The 21133-nt window shown below is 43.2% G+C and overlaps 2 protein-coding genes across 2 annotated transcripts; both read left to right on the forward strand.

The window, feature by feature from the left end:
• Positions 1-1116: 1116 nt before the first annotated feature.
• On the forward strand, positions 1117-2061 carry LOC137562002 (olfactory receptor 6N1-like). Its single transcript, XM_068273345.1, has one exon. It carries the CDS (start codon positions 1117-1119, stop codon positions 2059-2061), a length of 945 nt encoding a protein of 314 aa, XP_068129446.1.
• An 11124-nt stretch (positions 2062-13185) lies between these two features.
• On the forward strand, positions 13186-14127 carry LOC137562003 (olfactory receptor 6B9-like). The gene has a single exon (XM_068273346.1). The coding sequence runs from the start codon at positions 13186-13188 to the stop codon at positions 14125-14127; it is 942 nt and encodes a 313-aa protein (XP_068129447.1).
• Positions 14128-21133: the final 7006 nt, after the last annotated feature.

The following is a 21133-nucleotide window of genomic DNA, read 5'->3' on the forward strand; positions in this document are numbered from 1 at the left end:
TTTTTCAAATGAAAACATAATGTTTTTACATTTATGTCCATGTAAATAAAACAATTTCTAAAAATGATTTCTAAATACAGAAGATATTTGCATGTACTCAGCTTTCCATGAGCAAAATATCATGCCCCTTTCTTATTCCCAAAAAGACATCTGAAGATAGTGGGTAAATATACATATTACTCTTTGCATAGGTAATACACCCACAACAACTGCTTTATGGCTCACACAATCCAACTTTCAGACAGTTGTTCCAGGCTGATTTGATCACCATTAAAGCGGAATATAACCCTGCATTTCAACTTTGCTCTAAAACATTATTTACAGCATATTATATGCAAAAAGCATTTTTTTTTTTACTAGACCAGCATTGGAAGGGTTAAACACAGAGGTTTTAAGTTCCGTGCAGACGTTCAGATAGTTACATTCTATTTAGTTATATGTATATATTTAGAAATGTTACACACTCTTTGGCTGTCCTCCAACTGAGAGAGATGAGTCACAATAAACACTTAGATACATATTTGTAAACAAAAAGTATCTAACTCAACTTTGGATGCGTCTGCAGAAATCTCTAGGGACTTTAAAGCCCTGTGTAACCCTTCCAATGCTGGTCTAGTAAAAAAAAAAATGCTGGTTGCACATAATATACTGTAAATAATGTTTTAGAGCAAAGTTGAAATGCAGGGTTATATTCCGCTTTAATTATAGGCATGGATTGATATTTGACATGGATTTTAACTGTAACTGTAAATTATACAATAAATCATAATTTACTGGTATATCATGTTTCTGTTTTGTTGACCTGCAAAAAAAAGTTTATTCTCTGTTCCCATCTTCAGGAGATGTACGACAGGAGCACTTGATAAAGGCCAGGCGGCCGAAACGTTGTGCATTTTTACTGTGATGCTTTAATAAATTACCCATTGTTGCATAAATCCATATATATAAGCTGTGTTTTTCAGTTCTGGTCAGGAACCAGTCCGACGAAGGCTTTTTATAAGTCGAAAGCTCACTGTTTATCCATCTCTAAGTTAGCCAATAAATGGTATCATCCTAAATCAAAACTTCTTGCTCTTGCATAAATCCAGGTGGAGACTCGGTCATCTTTGTTCTACGATGCATGAAAGGAACCAAACTGTGATTATTGAATTTTTTCTTTTGGGATTTGGTAAGCTCCATGATCTTAGGATCTTACTTTTCCTATTTTTCCTAACAATACACATTATGGCTTTAGCGGGCAACCTCCTCATCATCTTGTTGGTTGTGGTCAACCGAAACCTTCATTCTCCTATGTACGTTCTCCTCAGTCAGCTGTCATTGTCTGAAATCCTGTTCACTGGTAATCTTGTGCCCAACATGTTGTGGCTGATACTGGCTGGAGGTGGGAAAGTGTCCGTTGCCAGATGTATTACCCAATTCTACTTTTTGGGTGTCCCTACCATTGCTCAGTGTTTGTTGTTGGCAGCCATGTCATTTGATCGACATGTGGCCATTTGCAGACCACTACATTATAGTGTCATCACGACCCCTGCACTTCAAGCTCGGATGATCATCTCCTGCTGGTTGGTGGGCTTCACGCTTACATTCATTATTTATGTATTTTTGCATAGGTTAGAGTTCTGTGGTCCAAGTACCATCAATCATTTCTTCTGTGATATTGGACCTTTGGTAGATCTTTCATGCTCAGACATCACTACAGTTCAGCTGGTAACATCTTTTGTGTCCTTTCCTATCATTATTTCTCCATTTGTGTTTATCAAAGCCACCTACATCTCCATCCTTCTCGCCATCTTGAAGATTCCATCCATCAGTGGAAGAAAGAAGGCCTTCTCTACCTGCAGCTCCCACCTGATGGTTGTATGTCTTTACTATGGAACCTTAATGTCTATATACATTTTTCCCTCAAGTAACGCATCTGTAGATATGAACAAGTGTCTATCTGCACTTTACGCCCTTGTGACACCGTTATTCAACCCGCTTATCTATGGTTTAAGGAACCAAGAGATAAGGGTGTCTATAAGAAGACATATTCAAACTTGCAGGAATTATCTGGTGAAGTAGGGTTTGACTATTGGGTTCAATCTATAATACACTCAAAAGATTGTAAGTTTACTGAAAAATGTATAATGTTTTACAGATTCAGTAGTCTTGTATCTCTGCCATTGACTGTCCACTGCCCAATTTAAATTGGGAAGTCCCGGTGGATTGGTCAGGGACTTATGCACCTGGGGCAAATGGTACACAGCCCTCTTCTGTGAAATCACTCTGGTTACTCTCTAACCCTCTCCTCAATAAGGACTGTAAAGCTCCTGCATAATGTGTCGTAGTAGGGTTCCCCTTCAATCTTTTATCTGGATCACTTAGCTGTCTCAGTGCTTCAGTGTTGTATTGACTGGCTGTCATGATGACCAAGGCTCCCCCTTTATCTGCCTTTTTAAGGACTACATTTGGTAAATTCTTGAACCATTGTATTGCTCTCTTATCCTCTTCAGTGATATTGGATTCTACTTTCCTATATTGTAATGCCTTTAGATCACTCTCCGCTTTGGAATACATCTATAGCTGTTTCATCTATATTGAGCACGCTACATATGCTGCTAGAACGCCCAATCCACTGCATCTGCTCTCTGTCTAGAGACTCTGAATAGACACTTTTTTTTTCTACATAAGTAATTATGTTTTTATTTGTAATTTCCTCCTGTTAATGTTTCATTGGTCAAAAATATACTGGTAATGTGCAAGTCTTATATTCTTATGGAAGTCTGACAAAGTTTCCTTTGTATCTGGTAACCACTTACTTCCTTGCCCTATTTTGTGATACATTACAAATAAATACAGTATTTTTATTTTTTCTAGAGTTTTCTATGCTGCTTTCAAATTGTCATATCAAGACATGCATGAATGTTTTAGTGGCTCCTCTGATGAAATGGTATGCGGTATCATGAAACGTACGTCAGTCTCTAGGTACGCACTCTGACATTTGTTATTGTCTTATTTTAATCTACCAATCCAGTTCTTTTTTATCATTGTATGTTACCTGTATGACTCCTAAAAACTCATTTTGTTTTTGGTACCAAACCACTGTGGAGACATTTTTGGTGTCAACCCCTTAAAGAGAATCTGTATTGTTAAAATCGCACAAAAGTAAACATACCAGTGCGTTAGCGGACATCTCCTATTACCCTCTGTCACAATTTCGCCGCTCCTCGCCACATTAAAAGTGGTTAAAAACAGTTTTAAAAAGTTTGTTTATAAACAAACAAAATGGCCACCAAAACAGGAAGTAGGTTGATGTACAGTATGTCCACACATAGAAAATACATCCATACACAAGCAGGCTGTATACACCCTTCCTTTTGAATCTCAAGAGATCATTTGTGTGTTTCTTTCCCCCTGCAGCTATCTTCCACTGAAGTGTCAGGCTGTTTCTTCCTGCAGAGTGCAGACAGCTCTGCCTGTATGTAATTCCTCAGTATGTGAAAGCCCAGCCAGCTCAGAGGAGGATTTATCCAGCTTGTAAAAGATAAGAGAGAAGAGAGAAGCTGTCCTAATCTAAATAATACACAGGCAGTGTGCAGAGAGGGGCCTGGAGGGGGGAGATGCATCACAGAACCACAACACTGAAGAACTTGGCAGCCTTCCAGACACAGGCTGACAAGTCTGACAAGAGAGAGATAAGTTGATTTATTACAGAGATGGTGATAGTAGAACGTGCTGCAGTAACCCAGAACACATTAGAATAGCTTTTGGAACTTGTAGGATGATAAAAAACAGGATGCAATTTTTGTTACGGAGTCTCTTTAAGGTTAGATTGTTACTCCTTTATCTATAGTTTTTTGTTGCTGTTTCAATTTCAATTTTGCCCTTCTTAAAAAAAAACCCACAAGTATTTAGCTTGAAATGAGCAGAGACGTACCCCTACAAAAGTATCATGGGTAAATATGTAAATAATTTGTCCCCTCCAATAATCCTGCGGTTTTAGTGTTTTGTGATATTGCTCTACAGATACTCTGTACTGGCAGAATGGCAGTGGTCAACCATCGGAAGCAGGAAATTTGGGCGCCCGTTAGTGGCAGTAGTTTGGGCAGCTCAAAGCCGCCCGTAGAAAATAGTGGTACAAGTGTGAATTTTGGGCACCAGCAACTTTTGAGGTTGGGTGGGGGTTTAAGGCTAGGTATGGGGGAGTCTTAAGGTTAGGCGTGGATGGGAGTTTTTAAGGGTAGGTGTGGGAGGGACTATAAGGTTAAGCATGAGGGGGGTTAGTTAAGGTTAGGTCTACCTCAAAACCGCAACCCACAATGCATTATGGATGCAGCAGGCAGACTAATCCACCCCTCCCACTGTTCTGTGTCTGTCTCCCTTTACTGGCTCCGGATCCGTTTCAGAATCAAACCACCCCTCGCATCTCGCACTCCCACACATCTTGCACTCCCATGCATGGCTACTGGACTTCACTAGAGCTGCTCCATCCTATGGAACTCTCCCACTGCCCATCAGGCTTGCCCCCTCCTTCAAAACTTCCAAACAAGCCCTCAAATCTCACCTCTTCAAGAAGGCCAAGCCCACCTCAACGCTGCCCTAACTCTCTCTGCTGCGAACCTCTCGATGCAGCCCCCGTCCTTTCATGTCACCACACTCTCCCTCTAGACTGTAAGCCTTTGGCAGGACCCTCTCTCCTTATCATACTTCATTGTGCACACAGCGTAATGTGAACTTGTATTATTGAGATGTCTACTCCAGAGTATGATCTGGCATTGTGTGTCTTACTTGGTGGTGCTATATAAATCCAATACATAATAATAATAGGTAGAAGGAGGGTTCTGTGTGAGAATAGGGTTAGGTTTAGTTTTGGGCTTTTTAACCAATATTTTACTATCATAATTGCCAATTTAAAAAGTTGAATATCTGTAAATTTTCTGGCACCTCTTTTTCATGCATGCCAACCATCTTGGCCGATCTGTAAGTAATTACATATCATTACTCAAAATAATGGACACTGGTTTTGATTTGGGCCAGCGCCGTGCAAAGGATATTTAAAAGCTGGCCCTAGGTCAATTGCGATATATTTAGTGTTCAACTTTGATGCATTAGTAGATATTAAGATTTACCAATATCAGTCTAGACCCAAATACAGCTGCCAGCAATATTCTAACCTGACCAGTCAAGCTTTTATCAATCCTACACTTGATACTACTGTCAAAGTGCAAATCCTCACATAAAAAAAGAATTATGCACACATATGAAATGCTGCCACCACCCCACATGAGAAATGCAGCATTTACCTCCACATATGAAAAGCAGCATTTACGCCCACATACGAAATGCACCAATTATCCCCCACATATGAAATTAAGCAATTAACCTTACATATGAAATGCACCATTTGTCCTCAGATATGAAATGCAGTATTTATCCCCACATATGAAATGCACCAATCATCCTCACCTATGAAATGCAGTTATCACTCCATATATAGAATACATTAATCACCCTTCACACGTGAAATGCAGTAATCACCCCCACATATGAAATGCAATCATTACCCCCACATATGAAGATCACCAATTATCCCCCACATATGAAATGCAGCCACTATACCCCACATAGGAAATGGTTACCAAATATAAAATGTCCCCTAAACTGTTGGTATGAGTGGGCTTTGAGAACCAGCACACTAAATTTGGCCAAAGCCTGCTTCACATCAGTGGAATAAGACAAATCTAAGCAGGCATAGGGATAGTTAAAAGGATAAGAATAAAAATAAACAGATTAATGACATAAATTAAGTCCCATTTGGTGTAGAGAGAGGGGGCTCTGTGGGAATAGGCTGTAGGATATAAAATAAGTGTTCCTTCTGTCTCTGATATAATTATATATACCGCTAAAATATCATGCACAGTATCGTGCCAGGTAATTCCATCTGACAAACTAGAAAATAGATAGCAAAAAATGGGGGCTTAATATGTATTTAAAGGTAGATTCTACCTTCCACCTTTAAAGAGGAGCTGTTAGGTATAGGGTCTCAGAGAAAAAAAACACATATATCAGTAGCTAAATATTGGCTCTACTTACATTACATATGCATTTCACTGTCCACGTTTGGATTTCACAGAATTTTTATATAGTATTTGCAGAGAATGATGCTCCTGACAGCTCATGGCAGGTTCCATGTTTGTCTGTCTCCTATGAAGCCAATTATGATGTCATATCCTCCCTGCTTCCTGATGATTCCATTCACAAAAAAGATCCTAATGGACAACACTACTGTGCAGTGAATATTAATTATCCATGTGGCTAGGAACAATAGCGGACTCATGCAGTGTACTCTAACGGAACATGTGCCCTGTGATTTTTCAGTGCTGTGAGTTTAGGCTGCTATTAGAAGCTTCTGTAATATGAACCTGTAACTTCTCACTGTGAAAGCAGCCTTAGGGCCTGATAGGGAAATGAAGGGGATGACCCAAGGTAGTGCAGAGTGGGGAGAAGCAGCCCCAGAATGCTTTGCAGTATCTGTTATGCGTCCTGCCGGCCTCCTTACAGAGCTTGGGAATAACAGCCTTGCTGTTCAGCACACATCACAGTAAGAGAGATTTTTACCTGCAGTATTGCCTTTTTGGCTTCCTTCTAAACTGTTTAACACAGGAGAATAGAGGTTTAAATTAGCTTTTGCAGCCTGACAGTTACTCTTTAAGTGAAAAAAACAGCTGTAAACATCAAACAAAGCTACAAACTGTTGTTTTGTTTTTACTTTGCAATTTATTGTTATTTAAAGGATAGCTATCATGAAATGTATACAATTTTAAATACATACTTATAAGAAGTTCATTTTTCCCAGAGTAAAATACACTATAAATTACTTTTCTCCAGTGTTCATGTAAAGTACAGAAGGGGTCCCTCAGGCCGGTTTCACACTGCAAACTGGCGGTGCGGCAGCTGCACTGCACCACCAAAAACAGGCCTTCAGGGAAAACTGCATTTCTACGTGGTATTCCCCATCTGACATCTGGCCAAGCAGGGAGTGACGCGCTTGCTTCAGGGTATGTAGAAGTACACAAAAGCGTATTGTTAAATCGTTGCGTCGTAAAATGTTTAAAAATCCCAACGTCGCCATAGACTAATATGACTTCCGGGCTGACGCAGATCGCTGCAAGTCGCCGTGCGGTAATGTAGGTATCAGATTGAAGACTTCCAGCAGACTGCACCACGACACAGGTAATATTAATGACCCCACAGGTGTGCACTGGAGTGCGGTAGCAGTGCGTGAAGTGCAATTTACACTGCTCCACCCCAGTGTGAAAGGGCCCTGAGGGTGTTAGTTAACTTGAGGGAAGAGGTTGAAAGAGGGGGGAATGGCAGGGGGATTGGGGCTGAACAGGGGGGAAACTCACCATGGGGGGGACCTGGATATTAGTAACAACCAGCAGTGAAGGTTAATGGGACCATTCAGCAGCATATAACCCATTCTCCCCATATTTTATCACATTTCTTAGGGCAGTTTCTGTTGCGGTAAGTCATCTGATCTGATATAGTGGAAGAATTTTATCCACATATTGGCCTCAATTCACTAAGCTTAACTCCTGTCTTTAATAACTCTTCAGAGCTGTTTTACAGTTATCACAATTATATCACCATGGTGATAACTGTAAACCAGCTCAGAAGAGTTATTATTATTAAAGACAGGAGTTAAAGAGAACCAGAGACGAAGCACCCTCATGTATTTTATTACATTTATCAGTGGGTAAACACCTACCCTGCTTTTAGTTGTATTCTTCTCAGTCTAATCTATCTGTTATCAGCTGTGATAAGAATCCACCGACTGATTCAGTCTATGTTTGACCTGGAATCATTATAGCTGAGTCACTCTTCTGTGGAGTCTTTTCAAGCCCAAGCCTGCCACCTCCTGGCTCAGATTTCATACTCAGAGCTGTTGACATGGGAGGGGCTGCTGCTGCCGAGAAAGAAGCTCTGAAACAGACAAGTGTATCTGTGTGCATTGTGCAGCCAGTCATTATCTACTGTATGCAGTTTCATTTCTATGAGAGACACTTCCTACAGGCAGCCACACAGCATGTCAGAATAATAAAGTTGAAAGCAGACAGATGAAAGCCTGCTGCAGTCCTGCTTGTCTATAGTCTCATAGGGGCTAGACAGCACATCCAGAACAGCTTATAACCTGGCGGCCATATTGGATATTTCCTGAAGCAATAATGGATAAAAAACACTCAAAAAGGCACACCAGAACGGCGAAATTATCAGGTAGAGCATTTATTCTTTACAAGCTATCGACCGATAAGTTTATTTTGTGTGAATCGTTCATCTCTGGTTCCCTTTAAGCTTAGTGAATTGAGGCCAATTGTATCCGAATATTCTTAGTGGGAGGTATGAGGTTGTTCCAACTGCAAGCGATTTCTTCCTAGCATCATGACAAAAAAATTCTAATCAGGGACATATGATGTCTCCTTAAAGCCTTGTTCACATTGCGTTTGGCTCGTGTGTCCATCCGCGGTGGGCTTTTTTTCACATTTTTTGAAGTGTTTTCCGGCAATTTTCTGCGCGGTTGCTCATTTTTGTGGGCGTTTTTGTAAGCGCTGTTGCAGAGCGCTTTCGTCTTTTGATCCAGAAAAAAAATCCGGAAACAATGAATACAATGTATTTTTTTTTTAAACGCTCACGCAATCGCTTGCTAAAGCGATTGTGTGAGTGTTTTGCATTTTTCCTATACCTTCCATTGAAGCAAATTGCCTTAAAAATGGCCCAAGCACCGTTTTTCTAAGCGGATCGCAAACAAACCGCTCAGATATGAACTCTCTCATAGAGAATCATTGCACAAGCGTTTTCAGGGTGATTTTGAAAATCGGCCGTGCTTAAATTTTTACAAGAACGCCTACAATGTGAACAAGGCCTAAGTGTTCTAGATCAAAGTTTAGGGGTCAGTGGGGAAGGAAAGTCAACTACCAGTTAAAGGAGTTATCAGGCAATCTTACAAAAATAAGTGCTACTTACCCGGGGCTTCCTCCAGCCCCAAGCTCCCAGCATGTCCCTCACCGCAGCTCTCCCTTCAGCCGTTCGCCGCAGCTCCATCCCGGTTCCCGGCAATGACGTCGGGGCGACCTCCACATCGGCCTGTACTGCGCCTGCGTGAGCAGCGCTGTCAATCACTGCCACGTGGGCCGGAGCGGATTGCGCAGGCGCAGAACTAATGCGCCTGCGCAGTCCGCTCCAGCCCACGTGGCGGTGATTGACAGCGCCGCTCACGCAGGTGCAGCACAGGCTGACCTGGAGGTCGCTCTGACGTCATCACCGGGAAAGAGCTGCGGCAAACGGCTGAAGGGAGAGCTGCGGCGAGGGACATGCTGGGAGTTTGGAGCTGGAGGAAGCCCCTGGTAAGTAGCACTTATTTTCGTATTTCGATTGCCTGATAACTCCTTTAAATCATCTCTTCCATCCGCTGCCAATAGATAGACAATTGAGGACAGGTCCAAAACTTGTGCCCGAATGTACCCTGGGCCAACCTGCATCTGGTACAATTGGCAGATAGATGGGGGGCGGAGGATGGACATTTATAGCTACACTTCTCAAAAGTAAGATCTACCTACCAGGGTTGCTAGATCATCTCTTTAATTACTTAGTATAAGGTATGTTGTTTCTGGCTTTACTTACATATAATCAGTGCCTAAACTGCATCTAACCTGTCCTGAGACCTGTATAATTTATATGTGTCAGTAATTAAGGGAAGGAGTTGGCAACACTGGAGCCTACACTTGATCCATGCACAGCAATGTTTTGATGGACTCAGTATACTGGGCTGGTAAGGGCAAGTTAAGATGAAGGACTGCCGGCATCATTCCTCGCTGTTTATCGCCCGGATCCGCCACCTCCCACTCTGAGATGAATACCCAGGTTCCACCACAATGGGGTTGATTCACTAAACAGTGCAATTTCATAACGGGAATGTTATTTCTTAACGCACATGTTATTTTTTATTGCGCTTGTTTTTTCTTTCCGCACCAACGGCAGCATAACGCCTAATGCAGGCATGCGACAACAGTGATTACGGCATACTTCCCAGTATGCATTCATAACACAAACATTACACAGCACACACCACAAAGCACAGGTTACATTGCCCACAGTGAATAAAAAAAAAAAACAAAAAAAACATGACATTGTACATATGAAAAAAACTAAATTAAAAAATGAAGGGACACATACAAACAAATAGCACTTGCCCAGTCGCAAACTAGTAGGAAGCTGGTGCTGATGAGCAAAGCATTTATAGGCCACAAACAGCTGACAAATGTTAAAGAGAGTCTGAAGCGAGAATAATTCTCGCTTCAGAGCTCATAGTTAGCAGGGGCATGTGTGCCCCTGCTAAAACGCCGCTATCCCGTGGCTAAACGGGGGTCCCTTCACCCCCAACCCCTTACCCCCCTGCAAAATCAACGACTAACTTGGTCATAAATTTTGCTCTTCCTGGAGGCAGGGCTAACGGCTGCAGCCCCGCCTCTCAGCGTCATCTATTAGACGCGCATCGCCGCCTCTCCCCCGCCCCTCTCAGTGAAGGAAGACAGGAAGAGGCGGAGGTAGCCCTGCCCCAATGCGGAAGCGCTCCCCCGCTGCACGGAGGGGATTTGGGGGTGAAGGGACCCCTGTTTAGCGGTGCGATATCGGTGGTTTAGCAGGGGCACACATGCCCCTGCTATCTATGCGGTCTGAAGTGAGATTTATTCTCGCTTCAGTCTCTTTAAGGAAGCCAAACTAATCAAAATACTTGCATCATTGCATTTTCTGCGCGTAATAGTCTACGCGCGTTAAACTTAGGAAGTATATTTGCAGCGCACACTGTACATTTATAAAGTGCGATGTGTATCCCCGACGTGTGCTATGGAGTTACACTGTGTGATGCTTGTTTTTCCTGCCCGCTGTGACGTTTTAGCGTGCGTAAAGTTTTACGCACACTGTGACGCGCGGAATGCATTTAGCGCTATGGCGTTATGCATTAGCACGGTTTAGTGAATCAACCCCAATGTGTTTACCATTGATTGCTGATGATTGTACACACAACGCAGTCGATCTAATTTTCTGAAAAACTGCATGTTGCGGCCAGCGTCGGCTGCATTCATGGCTCTAAAGCAGCAGGGACAGCCATATTAGCCCAGGGAAAAGAACACACATGTATAATAAATACTTGTTCTACTTAAATATGTCAAATATGTTTTTATTTCAGTTAATTTTATATAGTAAACTAGCAGATGGCCCGGCGTTGCCCGGGTATGTATTTGGCTGGTGTTGGCTTTGCCCACTTTCCTAACCCTAACACACAATTACTCAATTACTCAATGACCAAGTTTGTGAGCTTTGCGGTTTTTGCCATCAATAATTTGCATTGAAATTAATAAAAAATCTAATTGGCTGTGGCTCCACCCCTTTTCTGAATTTGAACCCCAGTCACCCAATGACCAACTGTACCAAGTTTGAGGCTAGTGCAAGAATGGCAGCAATTAAATATTCCCCTTGAAAATCAATAGGTGAATTTTGATTGGCTTTTGTAGGCTCCACCCACTTTTCTGAATATCTGAGTCATCCAGTGACCAACTGTGCAAAGTTTGAGAACCCTGCCTCTAACAGTGTAAGAATGGCAGCAGTTTAAATTTCCCCAGTGAAATCTGTATTTGTCTCCGCCCACTTTTTGTTAATGGGGATAAAAAGCATGCTATATGTTATTCCAGGTAATGTACTATGTGTGTGCCAAATTTCATTCAAATCCGTTCAGCCATTTTTGCGTGATCGAGTAACAAACATCCAAACATCTAAATGTTCCCATTTATAATATTAGTAAGATAAAGAAAAACTATTCCAGGCATTTTCTTGCTGAAGCCAACCCTGATCCAATTTCCTCCCTAACTCTTTTTTGTCCTCAGCCTGAACTGATGTATGCATTGCCAGCACTCCTTCCCACTGAGCTCTGTACTAGGATTAGGAACTGCACTGTCGTATTTAGTTTGCTTTGTAAAAACACGTGAACAGAACATACATCAGAATTCAGCAGCTTCTGCCAGGGGGAGGGGAGGGCTGGGGGGTGAGGTGATGTATCTTCTATTTCCCTTCTCAGTCTCGTGTCACTGCCCTCAACCAATTAGCAAGGAGCAGGAATGTGAGAAGGGACGAAAGAAAGATAAAAAGCTCCTCTCTCCCCAGCAATAACCAGAATAGAGCCAGGCTGACTGAGATAAGATTTGTTACAGCATTTACAAGATTTGATACAACATTTATGATTATACTGGAATGCTTGGAATGTAGGGCCAGGATATAGACTACATAATAAACATAGAGCAGTGGGTAATAGGAATTTGGTTTTAAGGCTGTCAATGGCACTTTAAAACTTGTTGTGGTGACAGAACGACTGGTATCAATGCCAAACGCTTTTTTTGTACTTTAGCAGAAAAGTGTTTTACATCAGCCAAACAAGCCACCCCTAGCCATCCTTCTGAACCAGCCCTCAAGGGTGCATAGGACCACAGTAGCCCAAAATGAATCCCGACACGTTTTTCTTGATAAGAAATGACAGGTGCTCTCTTGAAAATAAAGTAGAAGTCTGGACTCAAGCAGAATGTCACATTCTATATCCAACAGGCAAATGTGTGTAGGTGTGTGAGGGTCATATTTGGGAATAGCTAGAGTGGTCAAAATTTTTCATAACAATGAGAACTGGTGAAAAAAAAAGACTCAATATTTTCTTTTATAGGGCTTGAGGCCTTACAGAGGAAGGGAAGGGGGTATTGTCTCTCACGATGTCATTCATTCATGTTGTTTGACCCACCCTGTGCCTGCAGGCCATCATCTTTACTGCTGGTAGGCATGAAAAACCAGATAGCACTAACTGCCATTATCTATAAACACAACTACTAATATATATGCACATACGGAGATACTGGTTGCTTAGCAGTTGGAAACGGCCATCATTTCCCACAATGCAACAAGGTTCACAGATAGGAGACTGTTCTGGCCATGGCCCTGACATCACACTGTGGGAGGGGTTTCACCACAATATCAGCTTCCTGATGATCTGTTCGAGAAAAGGTAAATATTTCTTGTGGGAAAGGGGGTATCAGCTACTGATTGGGATGAAGTTCAATCCTGAGTTAAAGTTCCTTTAACAGTGTGCTATCTTGTCATTTACAGACTATGGTCAACAGGAACCAGACACGGGTCATAGAGTTTCTTCTTCTGGGCTTTGGAGACCTTCACAACCTCAGGATTCCACTCTTCATTGTCTTTCTGATCATACATACAATGGCCTTAACCAGTAATATTGTTGTCATCCTCTTAGTTGTAGTCTGCCAGAGCCTTCACTCTCCCATGTACTTCTTCCTCAGCCAGTTGTCCTTGTCTGAAATTCTTTTCACCAGTAATATTGTACCCACCATGCTATGGCTGATACTAAAGAGTGGTGGAAAGTTATCCGTAGCCAGGTGTATTTCTCAGTTCTACTTACTCGCAATCCCTTCCACAACGCAGTGCTTGCTGTTAGCTGCCATGTCCTTCGATAGACACGTAGCCATCTGCAAACCATTGCATTACACCATCATCATGACTTTTGGACATCAGCTTCAGATAGTGATGTCCTGCTGGTTTCTGGGATTCACAATGTCTCTTGTGGTTTATATTTTCTTAAAACAATTAAAATTTTGTGGCCTCAACATCATTAATCACTTTTTTTGTGACATCGCACCACTCCTACGTCTTTCATGTTCCGATACGTATTTTGTGGAACTTATCACAGCTCTGGTTTCATTTCCTCTGCTTCTGTCTCCATTCTTGTTCATCTTAGTGACCTACATCTTCATCCTGCAAACCATCCTGAAGATCCCATCCAGCACAGGTCAAAAGAAGGCCTTCTCCACCTGCAGTTCTCACCTTATTGTTGTATGTGTCTACTACGGCACCCTGTCATCTATCTACATATTTCCACCAAGAGAAAACTCTGTGAACACCAACAAGTGCATATCTGTTCTATACACCTTAGTGACTCCTTTGTTCAATCCACTAATCTACAGCCTACGCAATCAGGAGATAAGATCTGCCATTCTTAAATATATAAAAGTGCTCAGGTCAAGTAAAATCTAAAGGTGGCCATACATTTATCGATTTCTTGAATCAATATCTGGCCAATTTGATCATTTGATTGCATCTGCAAGAAATCAATGACGCAAATGATTTAATTTGCAATTTCTGTCCAAAATTGGTCAATTCAGCCAATCGCACAGGGTGGAAAAGATTGTTCTCTGATTAGATAATGATAGGAGAGGGATCTATCTGTTGGCCACATCGATCAGTGAATGGCCACCTTAACCTAATCTGCTTAACATCCAGATGCAAACAATTTGCCTACAGCTTTAAACTTTGGAATATCATAGACCTATGTGGTTTTGGTCCAGGTCTCTGTAAGTCCCTTCACAAGGGGAGTGGAAATCCTTTGGCCTGTAGAAAGGGGGAGACCAGGAGACCAATAGTGCAATATCGTTATGTGTATAAAACAGTGGGGGATTGTGGGTAGTTTATACTCACAAGCATGGGTTGCAGTCCTGCAACCACCATATCAGCATGCAGAAAATAACTGTTCCCACTCGGTATCCCGGAACCTTCTTTTCAAAAAGACCTTGTAGTTTTTGAGAAACTTGATTTTAAAGATGCAAAGAAAAATGTTTTTTAAACTGTCATTTTTCCAAGTTTAAAAAACATTTTTTACTTGCATTTTTAAAATTGAGTTTCTCAAAAACTATAAGGTATTTTTGCAAAAATATGATTGACCCACGATTCTCCTTAACATATGTAGCAATTTTGGTGTCAATAGCATGCACGTGGGCTTTGCTATTCGCTGCTACATGCAGCAAGAAATTACATGAAATTTCACGAAATTTTATGCAAAATTACTAATGACTATACGAAATCAATTGAATTTGCAAATCGTAATTACGTATAAGCGTAATTGCGAACATTTACGTGAAATTTAGCGAAATCGTAATTTGTTGATTATGATCATCACGATTATTATTATTATTATTATTTATTGTATTTATAAGGCGCCAACATATTACGCAGCGCTATTCACCTTTGAGGGAAAAAATATATAGGAACAGAGGAGCCATCCCAATGAAAATGGTGTTTATTTGTTGAACAATTGCTTGGAGGCAGGAGAAGTAGCTCATATAAATAAGTTACAAAAAAAACCCCTCTAAAAGCATAAATAAGTTAATTAATTTAACCACTTAAGGACCGGCCAGTTTTCTATGGTCTGTGCTGGGTGGGCTCTTCAGCCCCCAGCACAGATCAGGTGGCAGGCAGGGCGATCAGACTTCCTCCCTTTTTTTCCCACTAGGGGGATGTCCTGTTGGGGGGGTCTGATCGCTGCCGCCTGTTTGTGCCTAGCGGGGGGGGCGTCTCAAAGCCCCCCTCCGCAGTGCTATTCCCCCCTCCCTCTCCTTCCCTCCTTCTTCGCAATGTAGGCGGTACAGGACAGCGATCCGTCCTGTACCGCCTCTGATAGGCTTCAGCCTATCAGACGGCAGCAATCCCCGGCCAATCAGAGGCCGGGGATCACCGATCTCCTTTACGGCGCTGCTGTGACAGCAGCGCCGTAACATGTAAACACCGGGGATTACGTCCCCGGGTGTTTACATTTAGCCTGCGAGCCGTGATCGGAGGCTCGCAGGCTGTTCACGGAGCCCCCCGCCGTGAACTGACAGGAGGCCGTTTCCATGGAAACACAGGTGCGACCAGCCGCCACCTATCGGCGTTGGCTGGTTGTTAAGTGGTTAACACCTGAAAAAGACGTGTTCCCTGGGTCTCTGTCTGCTTTCTCAGGCCAAGTGATTCGAGCCTGTAAAAACAGACTCTGCAACTAGAAGTGCCTGTAGAAAAAAAAAACATGAAAATCCCTTAGGCTATGTTCACATTATAAATCGCCAGCGCTATCGCAATCGCTGAGTGATTTATTGAGAATTTTGTCAGCGCTTTTCTCTGCGCTTTGCGCTTAGAAAAGCACTTTTCAGTCAGAAAGTGAACTCTTTCACTCGGAAATGAATAAATACAATGTATTTATTCATAGAAGGTCTCGGGAAATCGCTATACAAATCGCTTTTTCAAGCGCTTTGCGATTTCCCTATAGCTTCCATTGAGCTAAAGCGCTCAGAAAATGGTACAGGCAGCGCTTTTGAAAACTGATCACAATCGAACCGCTCATATGTGAGAACACTCTCATAGAGAATCATGATTGCACAAGCGCTTTTAGGGAAATTTCTAAAATCGCCAGCGCTTAAAAAAATACGCAAACGCTCACAGTGTGAACAAGCCCTTACTTTGCGCGCATCTATCTAGACACATTGCACATATAAAATACAGCAATCACCCCACATAGATATGACTAGAAGCAATTATCCAACATATGAAATGCAGAAGTTACCATACATATCAATAGCAACAATTACCTCACAAATGAAATAGGACATGCAGCAGTCACCTCACATATGAAATGTATCGGACACCTCACATATAAAATATCTCAATCATCCTGCATATGAAATGCAGCAGTCACCTCATATATGAAATGCAGCAAATACCGCACATATGAAATGCTACAATTACCCTACATATGAAGTGAATCAAATGCTCCACATATAAAATGCAACTCTTACTACACATATAAAGTGAAGCAAATGCCCCATGTATGAAATGCACCAATAACTACACATATGACTAGCAACAATTATCCCACATATGAAATGCAGCAGTTGCCATACATGTCAATAGCAGCAATTACCTCACAAATGAAATACATCAATCATCCTACATATGAAATGCAGCAGTCACCTCACATATGAAATGCATCAATCACCACGCATATGAAATGCAGCAAACACTCCACATAGGAAATGCAACAAATGCCCTATATATGAAGTGAATTTAAATGTTCCAAATATGAAATACAACTCTTACTGCACATATAAAGTGAAGCAAATTCCATATGTATGAAATGCAGTGATCACACCACATATTAAATAAAGCCACCATTACCCCATATATTAAATGTATGTGACCACAGATGTTGATGGTGCTGGGTCGTTACATACAAATAGTACCAAACTATCTTGAGTTTTACCTGTATAGAGGGAGTACGAGTGAATATTTAAATACAAGAGCGCGTCAGGAATCGTGAAGCATCAAAGAGCAGCAAAGTACATCAGAACCAATGGGGTGAGTAGTTAGAGAGGTTGGCTCCTCCTATTGGCTGGCCCCTTTTCCATTCTACCGAATGCCTGATTGTTAATTACCGAAAACTGCAGGATGGAGATAAAAAAATCTTTTTTTTTAACACATTTATTTGCATTTTGCATAAAAGTAACAACCCTCCCACAGGAGAGAGTGGAAAATTATCATGTTACAGTATCCATTGTATTTATTTACATAGTTACATAGTTATTTTGGTTGAAAAAAAGACATACGTCCATCGAGTTCAACCAGTACAAAGTACAACTCCAGCCTGCTCCCTCACATATCCCTGTTGATCCAGAGGAAGGCGAAAAAACCCTTACAAGGCATGGTCCAATTGGCCCCAAAAGGGAAAAATTCCTTCCCGACTCCAGATGGCAATCAGATAAAATCCCTGGATCAACATCATTAGGCCTTACCTAGTAATTGTAGCCATGGATGTCATTCAACCCAAGGAAAGCATCTAAGCACTATTTACTCATATATAATCCAGATGAGCACTGAACCCCCTAATGACCCCCCCCCCCCCCCCCACACACACACACACACCCACCTCTACCCACCCCTCCTTGTCATTGTCCTACTTCAAGCTTGAACGATATGAAGAATCCGGGGTGCCAAAGGTGGCAAGACGGATTTTCGTCTGCCCGCAGCCATCATTGTATTTTGACTTTGCCCAACTCGCCCAACACATTTTTCTTTGTATCTGTGCTGAAATAGTCACATCAAGGTTGGTATTTCTTGTGTTGTAAAGGCGTTGATATAACTCACTTGTTTTACCTCATGCGCTATTTCTTGTGAATTTACGTTTATTGAGGTATTTACTGCATAAGCCAGTAATGTACCTCACTAGTTGGTCATTTTCAATTTTCCATGCAGTAACAGCCATAGGCCTCGATTCATCATTGTCTTTAAGATAACTTTTTCCAGTTTGTTAAATTACCGAATTTGAAGTTTATCGATTTCTAGTTGTATTCATCAAGGTTTTTCCGCATTCGGTGTGAATTCGATAAAATATCGATAACAATTCGGTAACGTCAGTGTTCTCCCCAGGACTAATTAGGTGGGCGGGCCGCCCGGCTGTTTTGAAACTCCGCCCGCCTGGCATTGCAGGAGCGCTCCTCTGCCGATCTATTAACTTCAGGGCAGCTCAGCTAGTGGAGGCTGCCGCTCAGATACACATGTGAGTGGAGCACAGTGAGACTAGTGCCGTGTGACTCGAGGATGGGGAGAAAGCCTGAAGCTGCAGACAGACTTTCTCCCCTCTTTCCTGAGCGATTCCACATAGCGTCTCTTCTCTGTTCTGGCTGCATAAATGTCAGCACTGCAGCCAGTCCCACTCCTTTCAGGCAGCTCCAGATACGATAGGACTGTGCACGGCAATGGCCAATGAGAAGTTAAGAACTCTGCACACGATCACCAGGGTCGTACTGACTGAGCCACCGGGGGATTTCCCAGGGGCCTCTTTGAAACCATGCCCCGCTGCCCACAGGCTTTTTCCTCTGAACAGGATTGGTGGGGCTAGGGCAGGCAGCCAGTCCATCATGTCTCCCGCAGCTGAGAAGAAGATCGGGGTTTCTCGGCATAAGCTCTGCCCCCCGGCGGCCGAAACCCCGCCCCGAAAGGACTCCCGCACAGAGGAAGGGTTGCTCCAGCCCTAGGGAAGCTCACCAGGGAGCATGTGTGTAGCAGGTTGAAGCCCTGCCTGGAGGAAGTTGTCTCCTGTCCAGAGGAAGCCCGGCCCCCGGAGGAATAGAGGAGGAATGGACAGCTGCAGCCAAATGCAGTAAATATGTATCTACCCCCCCCCCCCCACTAGCCCCAGTGACCTCCTCCCTAGCCCCAGTAACGTTCTATCTAGCCCCAGTGACATTCTCTCTACCCCCACTAGCCCCAGTGACCTCCTCCCTAGCCCCAGTAACGTTCTATCTAGCCCCAGTGACATTCTCTCTACCCCCACTAGCCCCAGTGACCTCCTCCCTAGCCCCAGTGACCTTCTCTATACCCCCCACTAGCCCCAGTGACCTCCTTCCTACCCCCACTAGCCCCAGTGACAGTCTCTCTACCCTCACTATCCCCAGTGACCTCCTCCCTAGCCCCAGTGACCTTCTCTCTACCCCCACTAGCCCCAGTGACCTCCTTCCTACCCCCACTAGCCCCAGTGACCTCCTCACTACCCCCACTAGCCCCAGTGACCTCTTCCCTACCCCCACTAGCCCCAGTGACCTCCTCCTTAGCCCCAGTGACCTCCTCCCTACCCCCACTAGCCCCAGTCAACTTCCATCTAACCCCCACTAGCCCCAGTGACCTTGTCTTTCCCCACACTAGCCCCAGAGACGTTCTGCACCCCCCACTAGCCCCAGTGACATTTTACCTGCCCCCCCCACCCCCCCACTAGCCCCAGTGACCATTTACCTGCCCCCCACTAGCCCCATTGACTTCCTCCCTCCCCGCCCCCCCCCCACTAGCCAAGTGACTTTCTACCCCCCACTAGCCCTAGTGACCTATCTGCCTCTACTCGCCCCAGTGACCTTCTGCCTCCCCCCCACTAGCCCCAGTGACCTCTTCCCCCCACTAGCTCCAGCGACCTGCCTCCCCCCACCAGCCCCAGTGACCTCTTTCCCCCACCAGCCCCAGTGACCTTCTCCCTCCACTAGCCGCAGTGACCTTCTCCTTTCCCGCACTAGCACCAGTGAACTCCTTCCATTAGCCCAAAGAGCTCACAATCTAATCCAACCATAGTTGTAGTCTAATGTATGTCCTACCTTATTATTATTATTATGTATTTATATAGCACTGACATCTGCAGCACATTACAGAGTACATAGTCATGTCACAGTCCTCAGAGGAGCTCACAATCTAATCCTACCATAGTCATATTCTAATGCCCTACTATACTCTTATTATGCATTTATATAGCATTGACATCTTCTGCAGCACTAATCTAATCCCTGCCATATGTTTGCTAACCAAGGCATTACTACTTAGTAAAGGAGAGGGGGGGGGGGGGGGGGGTTCATCCAAAGTTATTCTAAGAAGGTGAGCTTAAATAATATGATCTTTTAGTGGGGTGCTTCACCTGGCTAATTTTGGTGAGCACCTGGCTGTCATCAGCTCGACTCCTCAACCTCCTCCTATGCTGTAAGCAAAGATGCGCGGCCCTGCATTCCCCACTCGCACCCCACCCAGCTACTTTTTCATGCCACCCGGCTGGAACAAAATTCTGGGGAGAACACTGAACGTGTCGATATTTCCATTTTACAGTGGTAATTTAACACAAGGCCATAATTCCCATGGAATTGTGGGTAAAAGGCAGTCCTTTGAACACTACATAGCAATATATTGAATAGGGCTTAAAGGGGAACTTCAGCCTTAACAAACATACTGTCATTAAATTACATTAGTTATGTTAATTAGAATAGATAGGTAATATAATCTTTTACCTACCCTGTTTTAAAAGAACAGGCAAATGTTTGTGATTCATGGGGGCTGCCATCTTTGTCATGGGGCAGCCATCTTTTTGGTTGAAAGGAGGTGACAAGGAGCAGGAGACACAGTTCCAACTATCCTGTGTCCTGATTACCCCTCCCAGCTGCACACGCTAGGCTTCAAATGTCAAATTCAAAATGTAAAAAAAAAAAAATTACACCAAAACAGCAGAACGAGAACAACAAAATCAGCAATCCCATCATGCTTTGCACAGCATCAGGGGAAAAATGCCCGGGCAGTTTTCTTCTGTGCAGCTAAAAATGAGGCTTGTATAAGAGAAACAAAGTTCTGATGCTGTGAAACTGTTACAGAAACACAAAGCCTTTTCAGTGCTGCTGAGTTGATTTTTAGTCCGGAGGTTCACTTTAACACCTGG

Source organism: Hyperolius riggenbachi, chromosome 3 (genome assembly GCF_040937935.1).
Source record: "Hyperolius riggenbachi isolate aHypRig1 chromosome 3, aHypRig1.pri, whole genome shotgun sequence".
NCBI classification, from domain to species: Eukaryota; Metazoa; Chordata; class Amphibia; order Anura; family Hyperoliidae; genus Hyperolius; species Hyperolius riggenbachi.